Below are 20,105 nucleotides of genomic sequence, written 5' to 3'. Positions count from 1 at the left end.
CGGTGTTTCTAAGTGCCCTGAGACTGTGTCATATACCCAGGTGCAGTTCTTGCCTGGAGGTCATAATCATGTAAGCAAACAAAACACTGTCTGGTGCCAGAGTGTTAGAGCTCTGGTTACGTAAGGGTAGGGTGGTGTTAGATAGCTGCAGTTTATTGGCCTGTATAATTAAAAGCTCCAGGACACAGTGCAAGCTACAGTCAGCTGCTGTGCAATGGATGACACGCTTGTGTTAGCCATACTCTCACCTAGCAATGCTCATGGTAAGCACAAATGCACGTACAGCAAACCAAAATAAAACACACTGGAGTTGTTCACAGCTGAAATTGCGTTGTTTTCTTTAAAACTTCATATGAGACAATTCATAATGTGTTTATATGTTTAATATGGAAAGAATGGGTATGCTGGAATTCATTATGTTTAAGATTAAGAACCTAGAGGAGGTGAATTAGCATACTCTAGTCATCACTTTCCAGATTTCTCAAAGGGAGTATTGCAGAAGCCTGCACCAAGCAAGATTTTGTGGAAGATATGTCTCACATGAGGAGCAAGGTCATTAGGCTGCTCTGGGCCCCTGCACACTGGGGTGCAGGTTGAATTCAGGCAACCAGTTCAATCTACAAGTATAGTGTACACTTGTGTTCTGAAATGGCATAGGCAAAGTTTTGAGATTCAAAGAAAAGGCCATTCTTTTGTAAACATTACTTCTTTCTGTAAGGATGACAAAGAAAGAGAAGAGGATTGGAGGAGATGGTTCCAGAAAAGGATAGGGGATAACAACATCTGTGTATATCAACTACAACTTCACAAGAGAAGGGAAGGAAATAACAAAGGGAGGCTGTGGCCTCCCTTCCTTTATTACCAGAGCTGAGGAGAGTCATACAGAAACAGCTGTGTTGTCCTCTTGCATAGCAGCTCCTGCTCTGCATGTCTTAGGGAAATACACAACTACAGATGCTCCATTTCTGTGCTAAGCAGTCTTAGAAAACTCTACAGAGAAGAAGATGTGCAAGCCAGCTGGAACACAGCTGCACTCAGTGGACCTGCTTGTGTCCAATGACTGAACACTACTGCAGGCACAGTCAGTGTGTGCCCATCCAGGGATGGGAAAACTGGGAACTGAGCCTGCAAATCTGAGCCATGTCACTGTAATACTTCCACCATTTGCTGACCTTTTCAGAAGGAGATAAAAAAGTTGCCTCATATGTACTGTAGCTAGGTTGGCACAACTGGAAACTATCACCTAATCATGTAATTACATGAACAGCAATTTAATACCTTGTAAGTCTTTGCTTGACTGAGTTAAGACATACTAGATCATCAAGTTGTAACTAAATATTCTAGGATTTTAGGCCAAGCTCAGCCATCAGTTGCACCCACAAAACTCATTGATTGAAGCACATGGAGTTAATGGGAGTTTAATTTAGTAGAATATAGCCAGATCTCTTTATCTTATCTTGTCTATCTTATGTTACCAGGTTTTCATCTTAGCAGTTATCTGTAGCCTGATCTGCTTAAAATTACTGGAGTAGTCTCAGCACTGACTTTTTTGTTCATAAAGTCATTAGATTACTGTCCTAAAGAGCATGTTTGGGTGTGGAATAGCTGTCTGAACCTTCTCTGCCAAAAGAACTTGATTCATAGCCCATTAGATCCTTCTCTTTGTCTTGGACAACATGGTTAATGTTAGGAAAGGAAAACACTGGCCTTCAATGAGCATAAGGTCCTATTTCTGCCTGGAAGCTTGCAGGACTTTCTGTATCCCACTCATCAGAGAGACTAAAGATCATTTGCCTCCATCTTACTATTTTAGGATTTTTCCAAATGCTTGTAATAGCATTTTTCAGTATAAATAGGATTTCTGCAAGATCTGAAACCACAATTTTAGGGAATCTATTTTTCTACATGGCCAGTAAAGCTTTAGACATCTTGAAGCATAATGCTTATATGGAAAAGCCCCCTTCTTATTACACAGTCCTAGAAGTGCTGTGCATTTCTAGGCAGACACTCTGACTGTCACATTAAAGAGGCAGCCAACTTTTTAGCAGCGTGAAGACAATGAGCTGTGCTGCATTATACCCTGTACATCGCTAGCTCCAGCTGTGGTGAGTGACACACTTGCAGTAGGGTTCCACAGGTGCCCCTGCAGGCAGAGTGTGGCCTCAATGGCTGCACAGCTGATGATGCTGTGCATGAGTACAGGAACTCAGTGTGCTGTAAGGAATACAGTTAGCAGTTGCAAAAAAAAAAAAAAAAAAAAAAATTAAAATATTAATGATTTAAAATAAATATAAATAAATAAAATATTATTTAAATCATAAACTGTTCACTTTCAATCATGAAATGCTAGAAAAGTAGTGGTTGCATTTGCCCTTCCCTGCAGGTAGGGACCTTTGCCCATGAAAAGTTTACAGCATTGTTCATGGTGTACTGTAGTCTTGTGCAGTTCCCCTACCCAACACTAATATTTCCAAATAGGATTAGCTACTTATAAAAGTAGTAAACAAACTTTTCAGTTTGAGGCATACTAAATTGGTGGTGTCTTCCTAAGGGAGTGTGTTTTAGAACTCGCACTCATTTCCACCCCCTTCATTTACAAAGCAAGTCTGACGTCTGCTTAAGAATTTACCTTTTGAATTTCATTATAAGATGTTTTATAATATTAGAAGCTCTTTCCACACAGAGATGTATTTTTGCTGTGTTTCACATAGGATCTTAATTCAGACAGGGTTCCTAAGCATTCTTTCAACTGAGACAGTAATGCTAAAAGCAACAAAAACAGAGATAATGCTAGATCTTCTAAAATTCAGGGCTTTAGCTCTGCAAGAATTTACGTTACAGGCAACTCCTTTCAGGAAAGACCAAGCCTCATCCAATTTCATGTTTAATATTTGCTATATTTTTTTAAATCAGAGAGTACTTAAGCTTTTAAAGGTGAGATAAAAATACAGCTTACCAGTCAAGTAATTTTTAAATACTTTAAAAGCACATGGCTCTTATTTTATCATACGAAACGTTTTGGTGGGGTGGGGAGGATTTCTGTGCACTACGATTTAATCAAGCTTAGAGCAATAAAAAATCACTACATCCGTTCTCCTGATGATCTCCTGGGAAACAACCAATATCCTCTTGGTTCAGTTGGATTTTTATTTTTTTTCAGACTTGCTATCTAATAAATAAGGGGTGAAAAAACCCCAAACCCTTATCATTTAGTTAATTAAATAGAATAGACATAAGCCTTAAAATTATTGCCATTTTGAAACCATTTTCAAGTGACAGAAAGCATTACTACTTGGAGACATGAATGTAAATTTAATAAAACTTGGGATGAATTGTGTATATAAAGCTTTTAAAACATATAAATATCAAGTTCAAATTGCTTTGTGGGAAAAAATAGTGAAAATATTGAGAGATGGACTACGCTGTGTTATATAAACTGATGCTTTTAAATTTTTATTATTGCTTTTTCATATGCAATAGGAGACAAATAAAAGTTTGAAATCACCTAGAGAGAATGCAAAAGTCTGCATTTTCTCATATTTTATTATGATTAATATTGCACTCTTCATCCTGAAATGCTAAATGCTTTTCTTTCCTGAATTATAGAGGGCAACTGGCTTGAGTCAGTTTCTTCAGTGAAGACTGGTTTTATTTTCTTACTAGGTTTTAGAAATCCAGGAAAAAAAATGAAATGTGATATTCAGACACTTTCAGGAGTGAAACATCACCTGTTGTATCAGAGCAAGAAAGAAAAGGCCAGGCAAAGGAGCAAAATCTTAACTAGCAGCCTTGAAGAGAAAAAGAACATATTCGGGTGCAGCTTCCCTTCCACCTTACTCATTTATTCTTGAGCTGAGATATGCTGCTTTGCTTCCTACCCCAACTGAAAAGCTTTAAATCTTTCTAAACTCCTAAAATATGTTTAGTCTCTGTAGCAGCTCTCAGACAATTGTAGCATTGAGAAAGTGTGCAAGAGTGGGCATTGCAGATTCCAAGAAAGGAGGTTTTCTGTCCTCTCCTTGGAGTGTAAGGGTACATGTACCTTTTCTTTTATTCATTCCTTTGGGTGCAGAAACGGGGGCCAGATCTTTGCTGTGCCCTTGCGGTTAGAGGTACATGGTTAGGAGTAATTAAAGCCTAAGCAGTTTTTCGTTGAAAAAAAAGAAAGCTGAATGCTTTCAGTAGTAAAGAAACCTGTGAGGAATGGGTTGGAGGAACTGAGTCACGTTTGCCTTTAAACCAGACCATGGATTGGAGAGCTCCCTAGAATTCACTTTCAACCAGAATGGTTCATTGAACTGTTGAGATCGCAAAGATATAAACTCACTGCATAGCACAAACTACGTTTATTGTCTTTTATTCTGTTCTCCAACTGTTTATGACAGTTTTTAAAAGTTATTACTTTTATTACCTTTCTTTTATTTGGTGAAACTTTGAAAAAACACCTTGTAAATTTGTGTCTGTAAAACATACAAGTTTTGCACTCGCAGTTGAATGCTGGAAAGATGCAAGCCTTTTCAAAGGCTCAGGCAGAGGTGCCTACACTTCAGTTCTATAGGTGTAAACTTTCTGGGAAAAAGGGTATCTACAGAAAAAGGTTCTGAAAAATTAAGTTCAGCTTACTGGAACCTCTTGGTTAAACAATGAGAGCTGAGTTACATGCTGGGGCTGATGTTGCAGAAATGAAGATAATTTTCTTCAAAGCTTTCATGTAACACAACATCTGAGTCACCTAAAAGTTTGAAATGTCATATACTGGGAAACCTAAGTCTGGATGGAAAACAAAAGATTTCCATGATTTTTCAGAAGTATTTGCTGTAATAAATATTTTGGGGTAAAAGAACAACTAGGTAACCTTCCTTTCAAATTTTTCACACTGCTAAATATTCAGCTGAATTAAAGAATGGTTTTTAAAACAGAAGGGCTGTCTAGAAAAAAAGATTGATTTTGATAATAGTAAAATAACACCAGTATGCTAGAATACCTCCTTAACCTCAGTACAACTAGGGGTCTTCATTACCACTTTGTCTTCTGTTTGTAATGCTGATTTAATACAGTTCAAAAAGAGGAAGAGTTTGCATATCTTCACCAGAATCATTAGCAAAATTTAATGCCATCAAAATATATGTAACTCTAACATTAGATTCCTGACTGGCGTCTATTATTTATGGGTTGTACTATATTAATTGCTGCTAGAGACCCAAATGTATGGATCTCTGACACATGAGCTACTTTTCGAAGTGCAAACACTGCTAAGGCTCGTGGTATTTGCAGCATTATGTAATATTAAAAAAGCTGAGTGACATATCAAAATACCAATTATAAATAAATTTTAATAACCTCTTATCTAAGAGCTAATTATATAAGATTCTGTACTCCAGGAAATCCATTGCTGATGGCAAACAAGGCCATACCTTAAACAAAACTTGCTGTAATTTCATCCTATATGAAAAAAGTCTTCCTTTCACAAAAATTTAGAGCGTGGAATTTATCTTTGTTTAAAATTTCTAAGTAGTGGTTCTGTGTTAAATGTTAAACACTTATTTAAGGAGCAAAGGATCAAAAGCTATGTTTGCTTTCATGTAGTAGTATCATGTAATGAGAATTCTAATGCATGCTTAGGATAAGGGATATATGTTACCCTACAGTATTGTAATTAACATGCACTGGAATGTTGGGCCACAAAAAAAATAGATATAGAAAAGTTGTTTAAATTTTAATCTTCTGGACTGAACAAATCCATGTAATGTCAGTCTTAAAGATTTTTCTGAGGAGACTCAACTCTGCAACAGAGCAGGAGTGATAACTTGCACAACGAAGTGGTCAGAATATGAAAACAAGACTAAAATATTTTGATGATAAATAGCCTTCCTCATTAGCTGGACTACTTCAGGGGTGTCGTGCATTCAGTTCATGCTTGTGCCCTGTATCCTCTACGCACACACAAACATTTGCTTCAATGGGAGTTGCAAGAGGCTCCCCACCTCCTGCTGGAGACCACGCTCATAGGAGTATGTACATAGGAAAATATCTATCTATATATATACATAAATATTAGGAGCATATATACTCCCTGATTGTATTTATATGCTAAATGGCAGCCTGTGTTTTTTCTCAGCAAGGAAATGTATACTGCTCTGGCCTCAGGAGATTCTGGCTCCTGTGCAGCTCCTTTCTGGGAAACTGTGTTCAGTAAGATGCTCTTGAGAGTGAAAATGAAATACAAACTGTGTTAGGTGAGCAGTAGCTGTTAAAGGAAGCCACATGGCCTATTTGGCATCTCTTTTTGGAACTGTTTCAATTCAGATATACTTAATGGCATAAGTCAGAGTAAATCTCATTTTGGTTGAGAACAATGCAGTCAAGTTCCAAAGAGGAAATCTGGAGAGAAGCATGATTAAAAGCAGAGAGGCAGTTGGACAGGTGAGTTCCAGCCAGACTCACTAAAAAGCCACATAAACCATCATTCCTGGCTCTTTTGTGCTGGCACACAGGTGTTGTCCCCCTGAGTAATTCACAGAAGTCCCAAGAGGAAACGTACTGAACCAGGAAACAGGATGGAGAACAAAAAGCTCCCTAGGGAGCTCTTCCTCAAGGGAGACTTTGGGGTGTGTGACTGAGGCTGGGAAATGTGTGTGTGTGCTGACTCTCAGCCACCATGGTGCAAATGGGCAGGTGTTCTCCCACCTCAGAATGCTTCCGGGCTCCTAGTGTTTCTTACTGAAATTGTGTGCTTTGCTAAGCACAGAGTGTGGCTCATGTGGGCTGTGTGTGTATTATCAAGTTGTGTAATGTAAGCACCTGAGAACCTGACTGTGGATCTCTCAGGAGGGATTACTTATTTGGAGCATCTCCAGTCTGATCCACTGGACTGAGCATCCATTAATGGTCAGCACACTTCCTGTGATTCTGGAGCTCACCTTCTACTTTATTTTCACCTGGAAAGAATTTTGTCTACGTGCTCTGAGACCATGCTGCAAGGCAGACTGCAGCATGTTAAGTAGGGCTGACCAGGAGATATTATCCAAACTGTGTGCCCAGTGCCTTTCTCAAGGCTTGTTGTCTCAAATCTGTCCAACGTTGCAGGCCGCACCCTTCGCACCCCGAGGTGAAGGCTGGGTTTTTGTCTGATGAGTGATTCTACTTTCTAGATTTCCTGTTTGGAAAGTAATGTTGCAAGGCTGAGAGTTACCAAAGATGGTAGTTTAGGCTCCTATTAGTATGTGGCCTCTGATGTTATTCTCCAGAAAAAATAGAAATAGGTGATGTGGAGGGACAGAATTTCACCCAGCTAACTCCCAGCAGTGGGTCCCAGATTTAGGTGTGGTCAGTTAGCATTGGCTTCCAGACAGAGCCTGTGGGTAATAGAAATGCTGTTTCAGCCTTGCTCTCTGGCACAGGTGCTCTCCACAGGCTCTCAACCCCATCACAGTGACCCAAAATGACTTTCAACAAAGATGTGAATCAGCTGTGCTGTAGGCCGTGAACTCTCCTCTCACTTTGTAACAGCATTAACACATAGTTCTTACACCATCTTATTACATTGCTTCTTTTGCACACATGGTGTCTGTTTTTCAAGGATTTCTGTCCTCTGACTTACCAGGGTGCCCCTTTCATTAGGTCAAATTTAAATTAAGGGTTTAATATTTATCTGTACTTTAAGTACTTGCCAGCTGACAAAGCTTTAAAGCAGTAGCAATAAATAGAACCACAGAATCAACTAGGTTGGAAAAGACCTTTGAGATCATCAAGTCCAACCTATCACCTAACAACACCTCATCAACTAAATCATGGCACTGAGTGCCACGTCCAGTCTTTTTTTAAACCCGTCCAGGGATGGTGACTCTACCACCTCCCTGGGCAGACAATTCCAGTGCCCAATCACTCTTTCAGTGAAGAATTTTTTCCTGGTGTCGAACCTAAACTTCCCCTGGCACAGCTTAAGATAACAGCAGAAAAGGCAGCTTCTTCACAATAAACACTTTGTACTGCTGCTAACTTGTGCAGCCTAAATACACGTTGAGGTATCCAAGCACTGAGAAAGCTGCACTTTAATCCAGGTGAGGCTCTTTCTGCTTTAAACCAAGGTTGAAACTAGAAAGGGTAAGAGAAATGAGAAACTCAGATGATTAACAACAATTTTTTAGCTCCATTTTCTACTACACTCATACAGTGAATATACTAGAAAATGGGATCTGGGTTTGCATTTCCTTCTAGCCTTGTGCAGCAGGACATTAGATTGCAAATGCTATTATCTAATCTGCACTTTAATATGTTTTCTTCTCTTGCTTAATTTTATTAATGGAAAGAGGAGGAGGATCTTGTGGCGAGGACAGGCTACTGGAAGTCAGGTGATGTGGGTTATATTCAGAGTTCTGCCACAAGCTTCCTGTGCAGGCTGCTGTAATCAGGTTTGGTAATATACAAAATGAAGATAATGACATTTCCCCTCCTTACCAGGGTGTTGTGACACTTAATTCATTAGTGTTTGTAAAGTGTTCTGTGCTCCTTGCTTCTAAATGTGCTGCTTACTGTAATAATGTCTTATGGATGGTATTAAATTTGAGAATAATGTTATTTTAGTGCCAGTGCACTTCAGTTGACTGAAGTGTAGTAAAAACCATAATTTCCAGTATTTTATGAGCTACTGGAATTTTTAGATTACTTACTTGAAGTTTAGCTAATATACTTACAGTTATAAAACCTACTATGTCAGTACTGTGCCTGCTTCTTTTTTTGTCCTTTTCACTATGATGAAATATTTAGCAATAAGCAAGACTGCATTGTCCAGACAAAGAGGAGAAAGAAAGAAAGAAAGAGTTTGGCATAAATATTCTAGCTGCTTGACTTCTAGCTCTGCTACTCAGCCTGCTCTCTCCCTTGGTGAGTCACACTCCCAGTGCAAAATGCACAGAAAAACTGAGCAAGTAATTAAGTTTAAAAAAAAAAAAATCTGGGGCTATAAAAATGGGATATTTAGGTATTTATCCAAATTGTAGCAGTACTATAGGACCAAGCAATATATGTGTAATTTATATAGTACAGTTAAAAACAAAACAAAAATTTGTTAACTTACAAAATCTCTGAAGGTTTGGCAATGCAACTCCCAATAAATTCACTACAAATCACACAGCTAAATTCCTATATTGCACAGGAAAACAACTCAGCTAAAATTTTCTAAATGTGCAGTACAATATGTTTGTTAATGTAAACAGAATTTGTGCATAAAATAAACTGCTGAGTTTTTAAAAAACAGGAGAGTATTAACAGCATTCATTGTGCGTATCTGAATTTTTCAGAACGTGCTCATTCACTGAAATTCCATCCCTAGATGAAATCTAATGCTGATCAGACAACTGTAATACATAAGAGTATCTGTTTTTTATAGGCAGTGATAATTATATGAGGTGAAAAAAGGAATTACAAACTTACCGTCCTAGGAGCAATTCATTCAAGCTGTGCATGGTCAGGCTGTAACCTTGCTGCTGGCACAGTACAAGAAAAACGTACATGTCCCCTTAAAGCACTGTCCAACATTAGATTAGTAGGAAGAAAGGAAAGCAGCTGACACTTACTATCAGTATAAAAGTTCCCAGGAACTCTGAAAGGGCTTCTTTAATCAGGCTGTTCTTCAAGGCAAATTTCTCCTTTAAACTCCTTTTGCTTTTCTGGCTCATTTTGGCTTCCTCTATTGCTCTGGTGCCCTAGTTACAAATACACACAAATTTGTTCTGTATTCGTCCCCGCTTCAGCTGAACTTTGACACTTTTACTTAAACATTGAAATACGAGATTTCATCTTGTACAGCCAGTGAAATCATCTGACTGCAGGCACTGACAGAACCAACTCAACATGCCCTAACAATTCATCATGGGTTTGTCATTCTATGCCTTCTCTGTGTACACTTCTATTTATACTGGTTAGATAATACCAGTAAGTTCACAATCAGTTTTCTTCTTTTTTCTTACAGAATGGATTAATCATTACCTTTCCTATATTGCTTTTTTTTTTTTTTTAATCCTGGTAAGAATGAATAAAATTTTGTTTCTATCATCCTGATGAAAAAGAAAGGCAAAAAGATAAACCACAAAATAAGGAAACAAAATATAGTTGCAAATTTCTCTCTGACCTGGATTGGGATTTAAACCATGCTGCTATTGGCTGTCAAAGAGTTTTTCAAGGGGAGGTTGTAAAGAGAGTGAATGCTTGGGAGAATGCTGTGCTGTACCCTGCACACAAGAGCCCTTAACTTCTGAGACATTTCAGTGGCTAATGAGGAATCTTACCTTGGTGGTGTGTGTTGAATTTTGCATATTCACTCACAGTACTCTTTTTGGACTAAATGCCTTGCTCTCTAGTGAACTTCCCTGTTTATAAAAGAGCAACGAGGCAGAATAAATTAGGAACATTTAATGAATTCTGTTTCAGTCCAGTGGCTCCCTACAAGGCAGTACAGGGAAGTGAGGCACTGAGTGACTGTATATCTCCTATATATCTAGCTTAAAAAGGTGCATGGGTGCTATAATATGGAACATTATAATATTATTTTCCATGGTCTTAAGACTTGAATTTGCTGAATATCTCAAAGAACTGGGTCTCCTAGAGAAAAATATTACACCTTTATCTCTTCAGCATCTTGAACAGTTTTATCAGATGTGATACAGACTTGACAGTAACTGGTTGATTTACAAGTATTTTCTGGTGTTTGACTTGACACCAGCATGTCAGCCCAGTTCTGGTACATTATTTTGGTATGTATTGTAGCTGCTCAGTGCCTTGGTCTTTATCTGTCCTAAAAAGGGCAGAATCTTACGGGGTTAGGGAAATGTGCCACTTCTGTTATCCTGTCAGTGCTGTTCCTTGCCTCCAGCTAGGACCCAATGTGTGCTCCCTGCAGCAGTAGTCACCTTACCACCACCAGCTTCATCCCTTAATCACCCAGTTCTCCCCCACTACCCAATTTTAATCCTTAACTGCTTTTCTGTGTCCTTTTACTCACCTTTCTCTACCTCTGCATTCAAACAGCACTGTGCCCTTAGGTGGCCTGTGGAGCACAATGGAGCTGATAGAGCAGGAGATGGCAGCATCTGTGCTGGTGCTGCCTGAGCCACGAGCACCTGTGCAGAGATGGTGACACTGCTGCAGGACAGCTCCAGGTCCTGCTCTACAGGTCCTGCCTGTGGCATGGACAGCTGGGCCTGCCTCTGGGGAGCCCCTGAAAATAGCCTGTGTAGGGCAGCTTGAAAACCTTTACCCCACACCACTGAAAAACAAACATATTATTCAGGACCTTAATTATCACAGCATGCTAAAGTATATGTTTGTTATGTCTGTGAGAGAAGTCTTTCAGAATAATGTATACATTAGAACTGAGGGAGGATGCTTGGGAGGACATTCATTACATCAGGAATGAGATAAACCACTTCCTCTCTTTCAGGAAAATGATAAATAAATAAACAAACACGTTTATGAAAGCAATTTTTAGTTGTTTTTCCATGCAATTCTTTCTCTTATGCAGATGCAAGTCTTGCTACAAGGTAGTATGTAGATACCTCTGATTTTGGTCTCATAGCACGTGTGAAGACATTAATGCTATTTTTCAGCTAATAATGGAGTAATAATATGTCAGAGACAGAAATTCATACTCATTTGTTCAGATCACACTGAATTCCTTGTATCAATTTTCTGTCTTTGCAGGGTGGAGAACTGGCACAAATACATCTATTTCACATTTGCTTTTATCAGATTTTCTTCAATACTTTGAAGAGATCATATGATTTAACTCCATTAATAAAAACTGTGATACTAAGTTAGACCAAAAGTCCTCCTCAGCTCCATAACAAGGTTCAAGCAGGTGCTCTAAGAAAGTATTGAAGAACAGAGTACACAGGGGATGACTGCTCCCTTGGTAAATCCTTCCAGCTTTTGACAGGTGGCAATTTAAAGTCACTGACACACTTTTCAAAGAGAAAAGGGGGCAGTGCAGAACATTTGAATTAAGTTTCTCCTTTTGTTATATTTAGAAAGAGATTCTAAGACATTTACCAAATCTAACAAATATTCATGTAGCATTTTAAGAAAGACAAGTAAAATGTAAACACTATGAAAGCTTTGACCTTAATTACTACCTATTTGATTAATCCTCTGCTTTACTGCCTTTTAGTTAGTTGTATGCAATGGAACATCTGGTTGAACAAGGGAAAGAAAATGCACTGTGATTACTGTTTTCTACAGCTCCCTCACCTGGGCCCTGCTCCCAGAGTCAGAATGATAAGGATATTGTCAGTGCCATCCATAAATATTGATAACTGTGTCATCTGAGGGAAGAAAATGAAGGCATCTTCCAAAAATTGAAGTTATATAAGTAAGTAAGCAGCACACAAATGTAGAACCACAAGAAAGTTCACCAAAAAGATTTTAAGGTTTTGCAAGGAATGTGAAAGTTATAGTACAAATGTTTTCAGATTCCATTATCAGAGGAGTCCTCCAAGAGAGTAAGTAAAGCTATGGAGGATGGAAGCACAGAATAAGCATTCAAGGTGGCTGTCCACAGCTAAAAGAATTATTTGCCTTGCTGAAGACCCAGACATCTGGTGGGCTGAGTGTGAGCAACTGTTCTAAAATAAATTGTCATCAGGAAACACTTCAGGAGAAATTGATAAATTAACCAGTAACTAATTGCTGGAGCTGTGCAGTATTTCCACCAAGGGATTAAAATGCTCAGCTTCTCAAGTGCTAGTGTCAGTGGGTTGGTTTTTTGCTGATCCTGTTCCTAATGTCAGCAAAACAGAACATAGGAAATGTACCAGTGATCTGCTGGTGCTTCAAGAGAGTCCTTCAAAGGTGATCATGGGAACTACAAAACTGTCCGTGTGACTTCTATGCCAGGAAAATTTGATGAACTGCTGTAAAAAGTAAAATCAATAGACAAAGAGATAAAGCTGATGCTCTGGAGAAGCATCAAGTGGATTCTGTTAAGGGAGATTTTGCCTCACAAATCTATTGGTATCCTTTAAAGACATCAAAAAGCCCATTGATACTATTTTCATGCCTGAATGTGGGATCAGTGTAACCTTAGATTGCAAGACTAAGACCCTTGGGACCCTCACTCCAAGGTAGTCTGGACTGAAGTATTTCTTCTCTTCACCTGGATTCAAGCAGAGCAGGAATTCACATGATGTATATAACCTAACCATTTTTATAGTAATCTTCACTCCTATAGAAATAGCAAAGTTGAGAATAATGCACATAGCTCCCAGAGTTTAAATCCCATGGGTAACAATATATAGTGTACTGAATTTTTAATAGCACATTATTCAGAGTATCACATAAATTGTTATTACTGATGTAATAAAACCTAAACCAACACAGCTGGAGAGACCAAGCCTGTAAATACACCATATATTTTTTGTATTGTAATAATATGGGCCAAATTATTTTAAAGTCTGCTGATTTTAGTTGAATTAGACAAACTCTGAATGTGTACCTCTAATTCAGGTCCCCAGTCAAATGCCTTTGCCTAATTTATATCTCAATTTTCATACAGAAACTGCTGCATGGTACATAAAGAGCATTCTCTGTTTTACGGATTGGTTCTCCTGCTGGGGAAGTCAAAGAAAAAATTCAGGTGAGGAAGGACTGAACACACTGTAATTCAGCATTTTAAGTTTTTAGTACATAAACCCTCTATTTCTCTAGTTCTTGTATTTTCTGATCACCCCTCTCTCTGTGCTGTAGTCCCTCGTGAAAAAGTGTTCAGGTGAGAAATATCTGCAGTGTGAAGCTCTGGTTTAGCTAAGCCCACCTTGGAGGAGGGGCAGGGCACGCAAGGGACCCCTTGAGAATTTGTTCTTTCTTCTCTGTGATCTCAGTGTCCAGGCAAAACATTTCTGTCTGTATCATGCATATGACATCAAACCCACATCACATATGTGTACCTCAAGCTTTTTGCTCATAATCCTTAAGGCCTGACATATATTATGTCTGCTGTTGCTGACACTGATTTCAGGGACAACTAAACTGGACTTTCTCTAAAGCAGGACCCAGGATTTTGCTTTGTTCTTGACTGGCTGGGCACACCATTAGGCTTCAGTGCATAACTGATGTTACTATACAAACACATTATATATAGTTGTTTAACTGATAGTAAATTTTAAAGCTTGTTGTATGTGTAACACAGGCCCTGCTTGAGAGTTTCTGAGCCAGTTTAATCTCTCGACAGCCCTGCTGGCACAGAGGGGCACAGATAACATTCCAGTGCAGAGGGCCCCGTGACAGGGCTGTCAGTGCTGGCAGCACGTGGAAGTGTTAGGGCAATGCTGGACAGATGCTTGCGTGCACCACGGTTATCAGCTGCACTGGGCTGTGCTGCCCTCTCAGTGTGCTGGGAATGGCCCTAGGAGGAGCTTATCGGGTAGGTTATGGTATGGGCAAGTCTCACTTTCTGAATGCATCCAGCAAAAACTGTTTTGGTATAAGAAGAATTTTGCTTTTAAGGCACAGATCAACTTAGTACAGACAAGTGCTTTGTTTTAGCCAATTCCCTGCTCTTTCTTTCTGCATATTCCCTTTTCTCAAATAGCTTTGCCATTAAAAACAAAGGATATCTTGGTAAATACATTAATGCAGCATGAAGAAAACTTCGAAGTATATCCAGGGGACTTTGCAGGGATCTAAACCCTGTGTTTTCTTAACCCAAATGGGATATGTTATCAAAACCTTTCATCATTCTACAGGGCACAGGTTCCCTGTAGCAACCTGGAGACTTATTAAGGCTACTTGTAGGGTTGTGAAGAGGAAGAGATCTGAGCCTAACTAACTGATAAAAGGAATGTAACATGAAAGCCAAAGATAATGACAGATTTGACTCTACTGACACACAAAAGCAAAGTTATGTGTTTGGCAAATAGATGGAGCTAACTAGGACAGTTGATTCATGGTTCTAAAACCTAATTTCCATTGGGGAAGTGACAGTGTTTCTTGTATCTGACTCACCAACCCACCTACTTTCACCTGTCTCCCACTCTACTTGGCCCTCCAGGGGTGCCATGCAGCCACAATCTGATCCTCTGTTGGAGAAGAATATTCTGTAAGAGCTGCTGTTCCTGGTGCTTTGTCCCCTCTCTCCCACAGCAAGTGCATTTTGTTGCTTCAACACCATGTTCCACTCATCCCTCATCCTTTAGTAGGTGAGTTGGCAGTCTGCCTGATTTTCATTCTTTTAATTCCCTTTCACTCAGAATTATTCACATTTGATTGTTCAAATCCTCTGTGTTTCCAGAAACAAGTTTTGTTTCTGGGATTCCTTTACATGTTAAATATTTAGAACATACATGATAAATTTATCTCAGGCTCCTGTACAAGAATATTAGATTGCTAGGCCCAATTCCTTTAAAACTCCACAATCAAGACTTTTTAAGAAAAAAAAAGTGTTCTAATGTACGTTGCTGACTCTTTATAAGGGCATATTTGGGAGCAGACCCAGCAGCAATCTTTTGTTACTTCTGCACGGTATCTATGTTCATTAAGGTAATGAAGCTATTAATTGAATATGTAAGTTCAGGTAATTAAATACAAGACTTATTTCTTTAGTTTAAAGGGTAATAATAAAAAATTTAAACTTGCAAACTAGATCACACATTTAGTGATGATGAATGTGAGCTGGAAAGTGCAATATTCCAATATGAATTAGTTAATTGCATCCATTCATTAGGTGATATACATTAGCAGAAGGTCAATCCATTTGAGGCTTGATGTGTTTTACAAATAATAAATTCTAACAGGTAAACTGAAGAGAAATTCAAAACAGAAAGTTTTTTTATATATTTAAATTCAGAATAAAATCCCTACACCCAAGAGCACATTCCCAGAGTTACCAGCACACGCATTCCCGAGGTCATTCCATCCAGTGAGGGACAGGTGACATTTCAGCTGCTGGCTTAAACTAGAATGCTAATTTTTGAAACTGACCCAGTCATAAAGTCAAACATGGAGCTTTTTCAAGCATTTTCTGCTTTATCACTCACTGAATTATTTGAAGCCTGCTTAAATCCTTTCAATTTGCATTTCAGTTTTGGACTAAATTTACCATAAATTTACCAACAACTGGTAAATTTACCAACTGCATCCGGATCCCTGTTGCTTGAACAAATTATTCTGCCCTTCAGGCCTCTTCCTTTTGCAAATTTTGTAAATTTACCAACTGTTAATTTGCCAGCAATTAACAGTTCTACTGGGTATAAAATGGCCAATATCACAGGTAAGAAAGCGGATCTGTTTGACTCATTTTACTAAAAATTATCCATTTGACTAATTTTTAGTAAAAAAATCTGTTAAATCAAGTTTTCTCCATTAGGCATTTGTGAATATTCAGTAATAAAATGTTTGTTCGTGATATCAGCATTTTTTTTTTGATGTTAAAGGTAATGTAGAAATAAGGAAAGTAAAGGTAGATTTTATTCTGTTCATTTAGAACTTAAGATATATCCAGACTCAAACAATTATTAATAAAATTTATAATTTTAAAACAATTGAGTCACTGAGATATATGAAAAAATTCTGAAATAATATCTTAGAGGATCCTCACAGTATCATGGGTGTTGCTTCACAGATCATATTGCTTAGGTGTATAATAACACCTTTTTACTTTATATGTATAAAATAGCTTTGTCTGAAGCAAGGACTGCTACCATCCTGGACACAGCTCAAGGGTCATAATTCTTAAAGAGATTTCAAACAGTGAGCCTCTTTCAATGGTCAGGCATAGAGACATTTAGAGAATTGATTCAATTAACCTAGAGGAAAAAAGTGCTATAATGTGTGATTTATGTTTGCAGATAAATTAAAATACAAGTATCTCCTGAAGAGCATTTGCTGCCCTCATGGTCAATAATGAAAATAGCAGGCAATTAAAATAGAACACCTGAGGTTGAAGCTTTAATGTATATATCAGAAAATGAAGTTCAGATTTCCTAAGTGGAAGTCTGAGCTGAAAAATAACTTAGGGGAAGTTTTTATTCAATCTCTATTTTTCTTCCAGAAGTAATTTATAAAGCACACAAGAAATAGGAAGAGACATTTACTGAAGCAGGAGGCAAAGGGTACAGAGGAGTGGGATCTCTCAATCAATACTGAATTTGTATGAGGAACCAGGAATATCCTTGCTAAATGGTAATGGAACAGCTGAGAGAAAATGTTATATATAAAAGAGCTTATGGGTCATATTGAAATAATTTTGGGGTAGATTTTGCAGTTGATCTTGAAAGGAATCATTGGAAGTGTCTGATAGAGTGACTCAGTTCCTTCCTGTGTGTGACAGTGCTTTCTGAAGCTCACTCAGGAGCATAAGAAATATTCGTGGATCAGAAGTAGCGAGAATGAAGAGCTCTTGCTTGGAGTGTTGTTGGAGTTGCTGCATCCACTGCCCATTTCAGTGGTGTATCTATATGTGCTTTGGCACAGCTAATCTGCCCAAAAGAGGTTTTGAGATACAAAGAGTTTCACCTCATCCTCTAGTTTTATGACTTCCTTTAGGCAAAAGGTGCACAGTAGTGTAGAGTGGAAAAATATTAGTACTTCGACTGAGAAATCCGGGAATGCCTTAATTACATCTGTATTGCCTTCAATATTGCAACTTTGTCTTTTGCTCCCTGTCTGGCTACCACCCTGTTCCCACCAGATGGTGTTTGTACAAGCCAGGTCTATATCCTTATCTATAAATAATACCAGCTGCTGGGGGTGGGTGGAGAAATTGAGGCATCTAAATGTAACAAAGGTAGATCTCCAAATTATACATTCAGATTGCTCTAAATATAAAAAGAAACCCCTCCAGGAATGATTTTGATGTTGGCTGTATACTCTCCTAAATTCTAAAACTGAAGCAAGAAACAGAGTCACTTGATTGTTCTTCATTTTATTGACAACCATTTAATCACAAAGTGTGAAGACTTTGTCATTGCAATCTGAAACAACATATTTGCTGTCTAAGTACAAGTTTAATTAAAACCCATTCATGTGAGAGAAAATAAGCCAGTCTGACTTAACTGACAGTTGCAAATTGGCAACAAAACTCCAAACAAACCAGAAGCTACAGCACTACAATAAGTGGTTTTTCTGCTGCATGGAGGTGTTTAGGGACCATTGGACTGAACCCCAAGTGTTGTCTCTGTTCTTTATTTTCTTTTCTTCAACTCACTTTTTCTTTCACAAATTAATTAGTTTCCTTCTGTATTCATTGTTTTTACCGAGATATTGTCCTAATGTCCAAGGCAATCCCTTCCACAGTAAATTACATATTAAACATTCACTTGCAAGATTCGAAGCCATGACTTGATTTGCTGTCATAAAGTAGCCAGTGTGGTGCTGAACCCTGGATCAGCTCCCCAGGCTGGGTCCATCAGTGTCCCCAAAATCTCTAAGACTTCGTTCCTCCCTCTTGCTTGGCAGAGCTGCTCTTGTCCTTGGTGAGAGCCCACTTTGGCCTGGGCACCAAGGGCTGAAGCATCGGTGTCTTCCCAGCTGGTGGAAGAGGAACTCCAGCTGGTCCCTCACTGTCCGGAAGAGCAACAGGACATGTGTGCCAAGTCTTCTGAGGAGCTCTCCGAGGGTGGCTGCACACCAGGAGCCTGCAGACTGGTAAGTGCAGTGCCGTTCTCCATCTGGGAATGCCAACAAGCCATTGGTCTAAAGGTCTCCAAGGGCTTTTGCGAACTGAATTGCTTTTAGATGTAAGAGGAATGTGGTTGGTACAAGTAGTTGATGAAGGTCACTTAAGCAGGTCCAGATTATGTGGGTTGGAGCTGCATCTCCACATGCACTGCCATCCCTTCTTGCCAAAATCTCTTGAATTTTATTGATTTAATAATGAAACTGTCATACAATTTCCTCATTCCTGAAACTTGTTTAAATGCATTTTTTTTTTCCAAAGGAGCACATCCCCACTCTGATTTATTTTAAAATGGCTTTTAGAAGGTGTCATCCTTGTGATGAAGTGTTAGTTCTGTGTTGCCAGTGTGCCATTAAAAATTGAATTTCTGACGTTTAAATGTCTCACTCATCCCAAGTGTCACAGTTTGACAGCTCTGCATGTCACATTACAGCAGAGTATTATGAATCCATTTCCTCTGTCAGGTCAAAAAAAAAAAAAAAAAAAGACTAAAAATGAGAGAAAGCAAAATCTGCAGTCTCCTTCATTAGTTAGATGGAAATTTACAGAAATATGCATGTTAACCCTGAAATGACTTAACTGACACTCTGTACCTTGTCTTGTCTGTCTGTGCAGAAGCAACCGTTGTCCCATGCTCCTGTACAAACACTAACAGGACGCTGGGACAATCTTTTCAATTGTCTGCAAACTTGACAAACATGGAGCGAGGAATATAAAGGGAATCAACAAACAAATATTGTAACGAAATCAAAACATGGCCAGATCCCATTGTTTATTCTTGACTATGTCAATGAAAAGGTCATGTGGTATATTTCTTGTTGCTTTGTTTTGCCAACTTTAGACAGCTGTAGCTTTGGTGTCCTTTCTTTGTTCATCTATCTGGTATGTGATAACTTCAAAACATGACATCTGATCGGGTTCAAAACATTGGGAGTGTTTGCATCAGTAAGCAGAACTTCACTATTTTGCCAAAAGTAATGAAAACGGCCTAGGCTTTCTATGTTTTCTGCCTAGAAGAAAACATAGGTTTTGACCACGGAGAGTGTAGGGCTTTGACAATAAATTTCTGACGCCTGCCAGCTCGTGGATCTGGCTCCATTTGGCCATTGCCTTCCCAGTGACCTGCTGTACGGCATTGCCCAGCCTCTTCCATTGCATGACGTGGCCTCCCGGGAAGAGAGCCGCCAAAGAATAATAGCTGGCATCAGGTGGCTGTTGCTTGAAAAAATTATTCTGCCCTTTAAGTCTCTTCCATTTGCAGAGAACTTTCAGGAAATGCGCGAGCGGGGGCCCGCCCTGGCCGTGAGGCGCTGCTCCCCCGTGCCCTCAGCGGAGCAGAGCGCGCGCAGGGCGGCGGGCGCGGCCGGCAGGGGGCAGCAGGCGGCCGGCGATGGCGCTGTGGCGGCGGCAGGTGGGGCCCGCGCGGGGCCGCTCGGCACCG

The 20,105-nt window shown here is 39.1% G+C and overlaps 2 protein-coding genes across 3 annotated transcripts in view; one reads left to right on the top strand and one right to left on the bottom strand.

Annotated features, from left to right (window-relative positions):
* The window catches only part of AQP9 (aquaporin 9), a 28,139-nt gene extending 17,123 nt beyond the window's left edge, over positions 1-11,016 (bottom strand). Inside the window, exons 1-3 of one of the 2 annotated variants that reach the window (XM_042039471.1) lie at positions 11,000-11,016; positions 10,287-10,367; positions 9,576-9,704 (exon numbers count right to left, since the gene is read on the bottom strand). In XM_042039471.1, the coding sequence (XP_041895405.1) occupies positions 9,576-9,704; positions 10,287-10,313 (156 nt within the window). In that variant the 5' untranslated portion in view covers positions 10,314-10,367; positions 11,000-11,016. Of the gene's footprint in view, positions 1-9,432; positions 9,539-9,575; positions 9,705-10,286; positions 10,368-10,999 lie in introns of those variants that run through there. The other variant, XM_042039472.1, reaches the window with a different exon arrangement.
* Positions 11,017-13,546: 2,530 nt separating this feature from the next.
* Positions 13,547-20,105, top strand: part of ALDH1A2 (aldehyde dehydrogenase 1 family member A2) — a 59,338-nt gene continuing 52,779 nt past the window's right edge. The window contains exons 1-4 of the mRNA XM_042039464.1: positions 13,547-13,627; positions 15,041-15,188; positions 17,039-17,169; positions 18,445-18,633. Of these exons, the coding sequence (XP_041895398.1) occupies positions 18,571-18,633 (63 nt within the window). The 5' untranslated portion in view covers positions 13,547-13,627; positions 15,041-15,188; positions 17,039-17,169; positions 18,445-18,570. The remainder of the gene's footprint in view (positions 13,628-15,040; positions 15,189-17,038; positions 17,170-18,444; positions 18,634-20,105) is intronic.

Source organism: Corvus kubaryi, unplaced genomic scaffold, assembly GCF_017639235.1.
Source record: "Corvus kubaryi isolate FWS band 111438036 unplaced genomic scaffold, C.kubaryi_AGA036_p1.0 37394, whole genome shotgun sequence".
NCBI classification, from domain to species: domain Eukaryota; kingdom Metazoa; phylum Chordata; class Aves; order Passeriformes; family Corvidae; genus Corvus; species Corvus kubaryi.
This window is presented reverse-complemented; position numbering and strand designations above follow the sequence as displayed.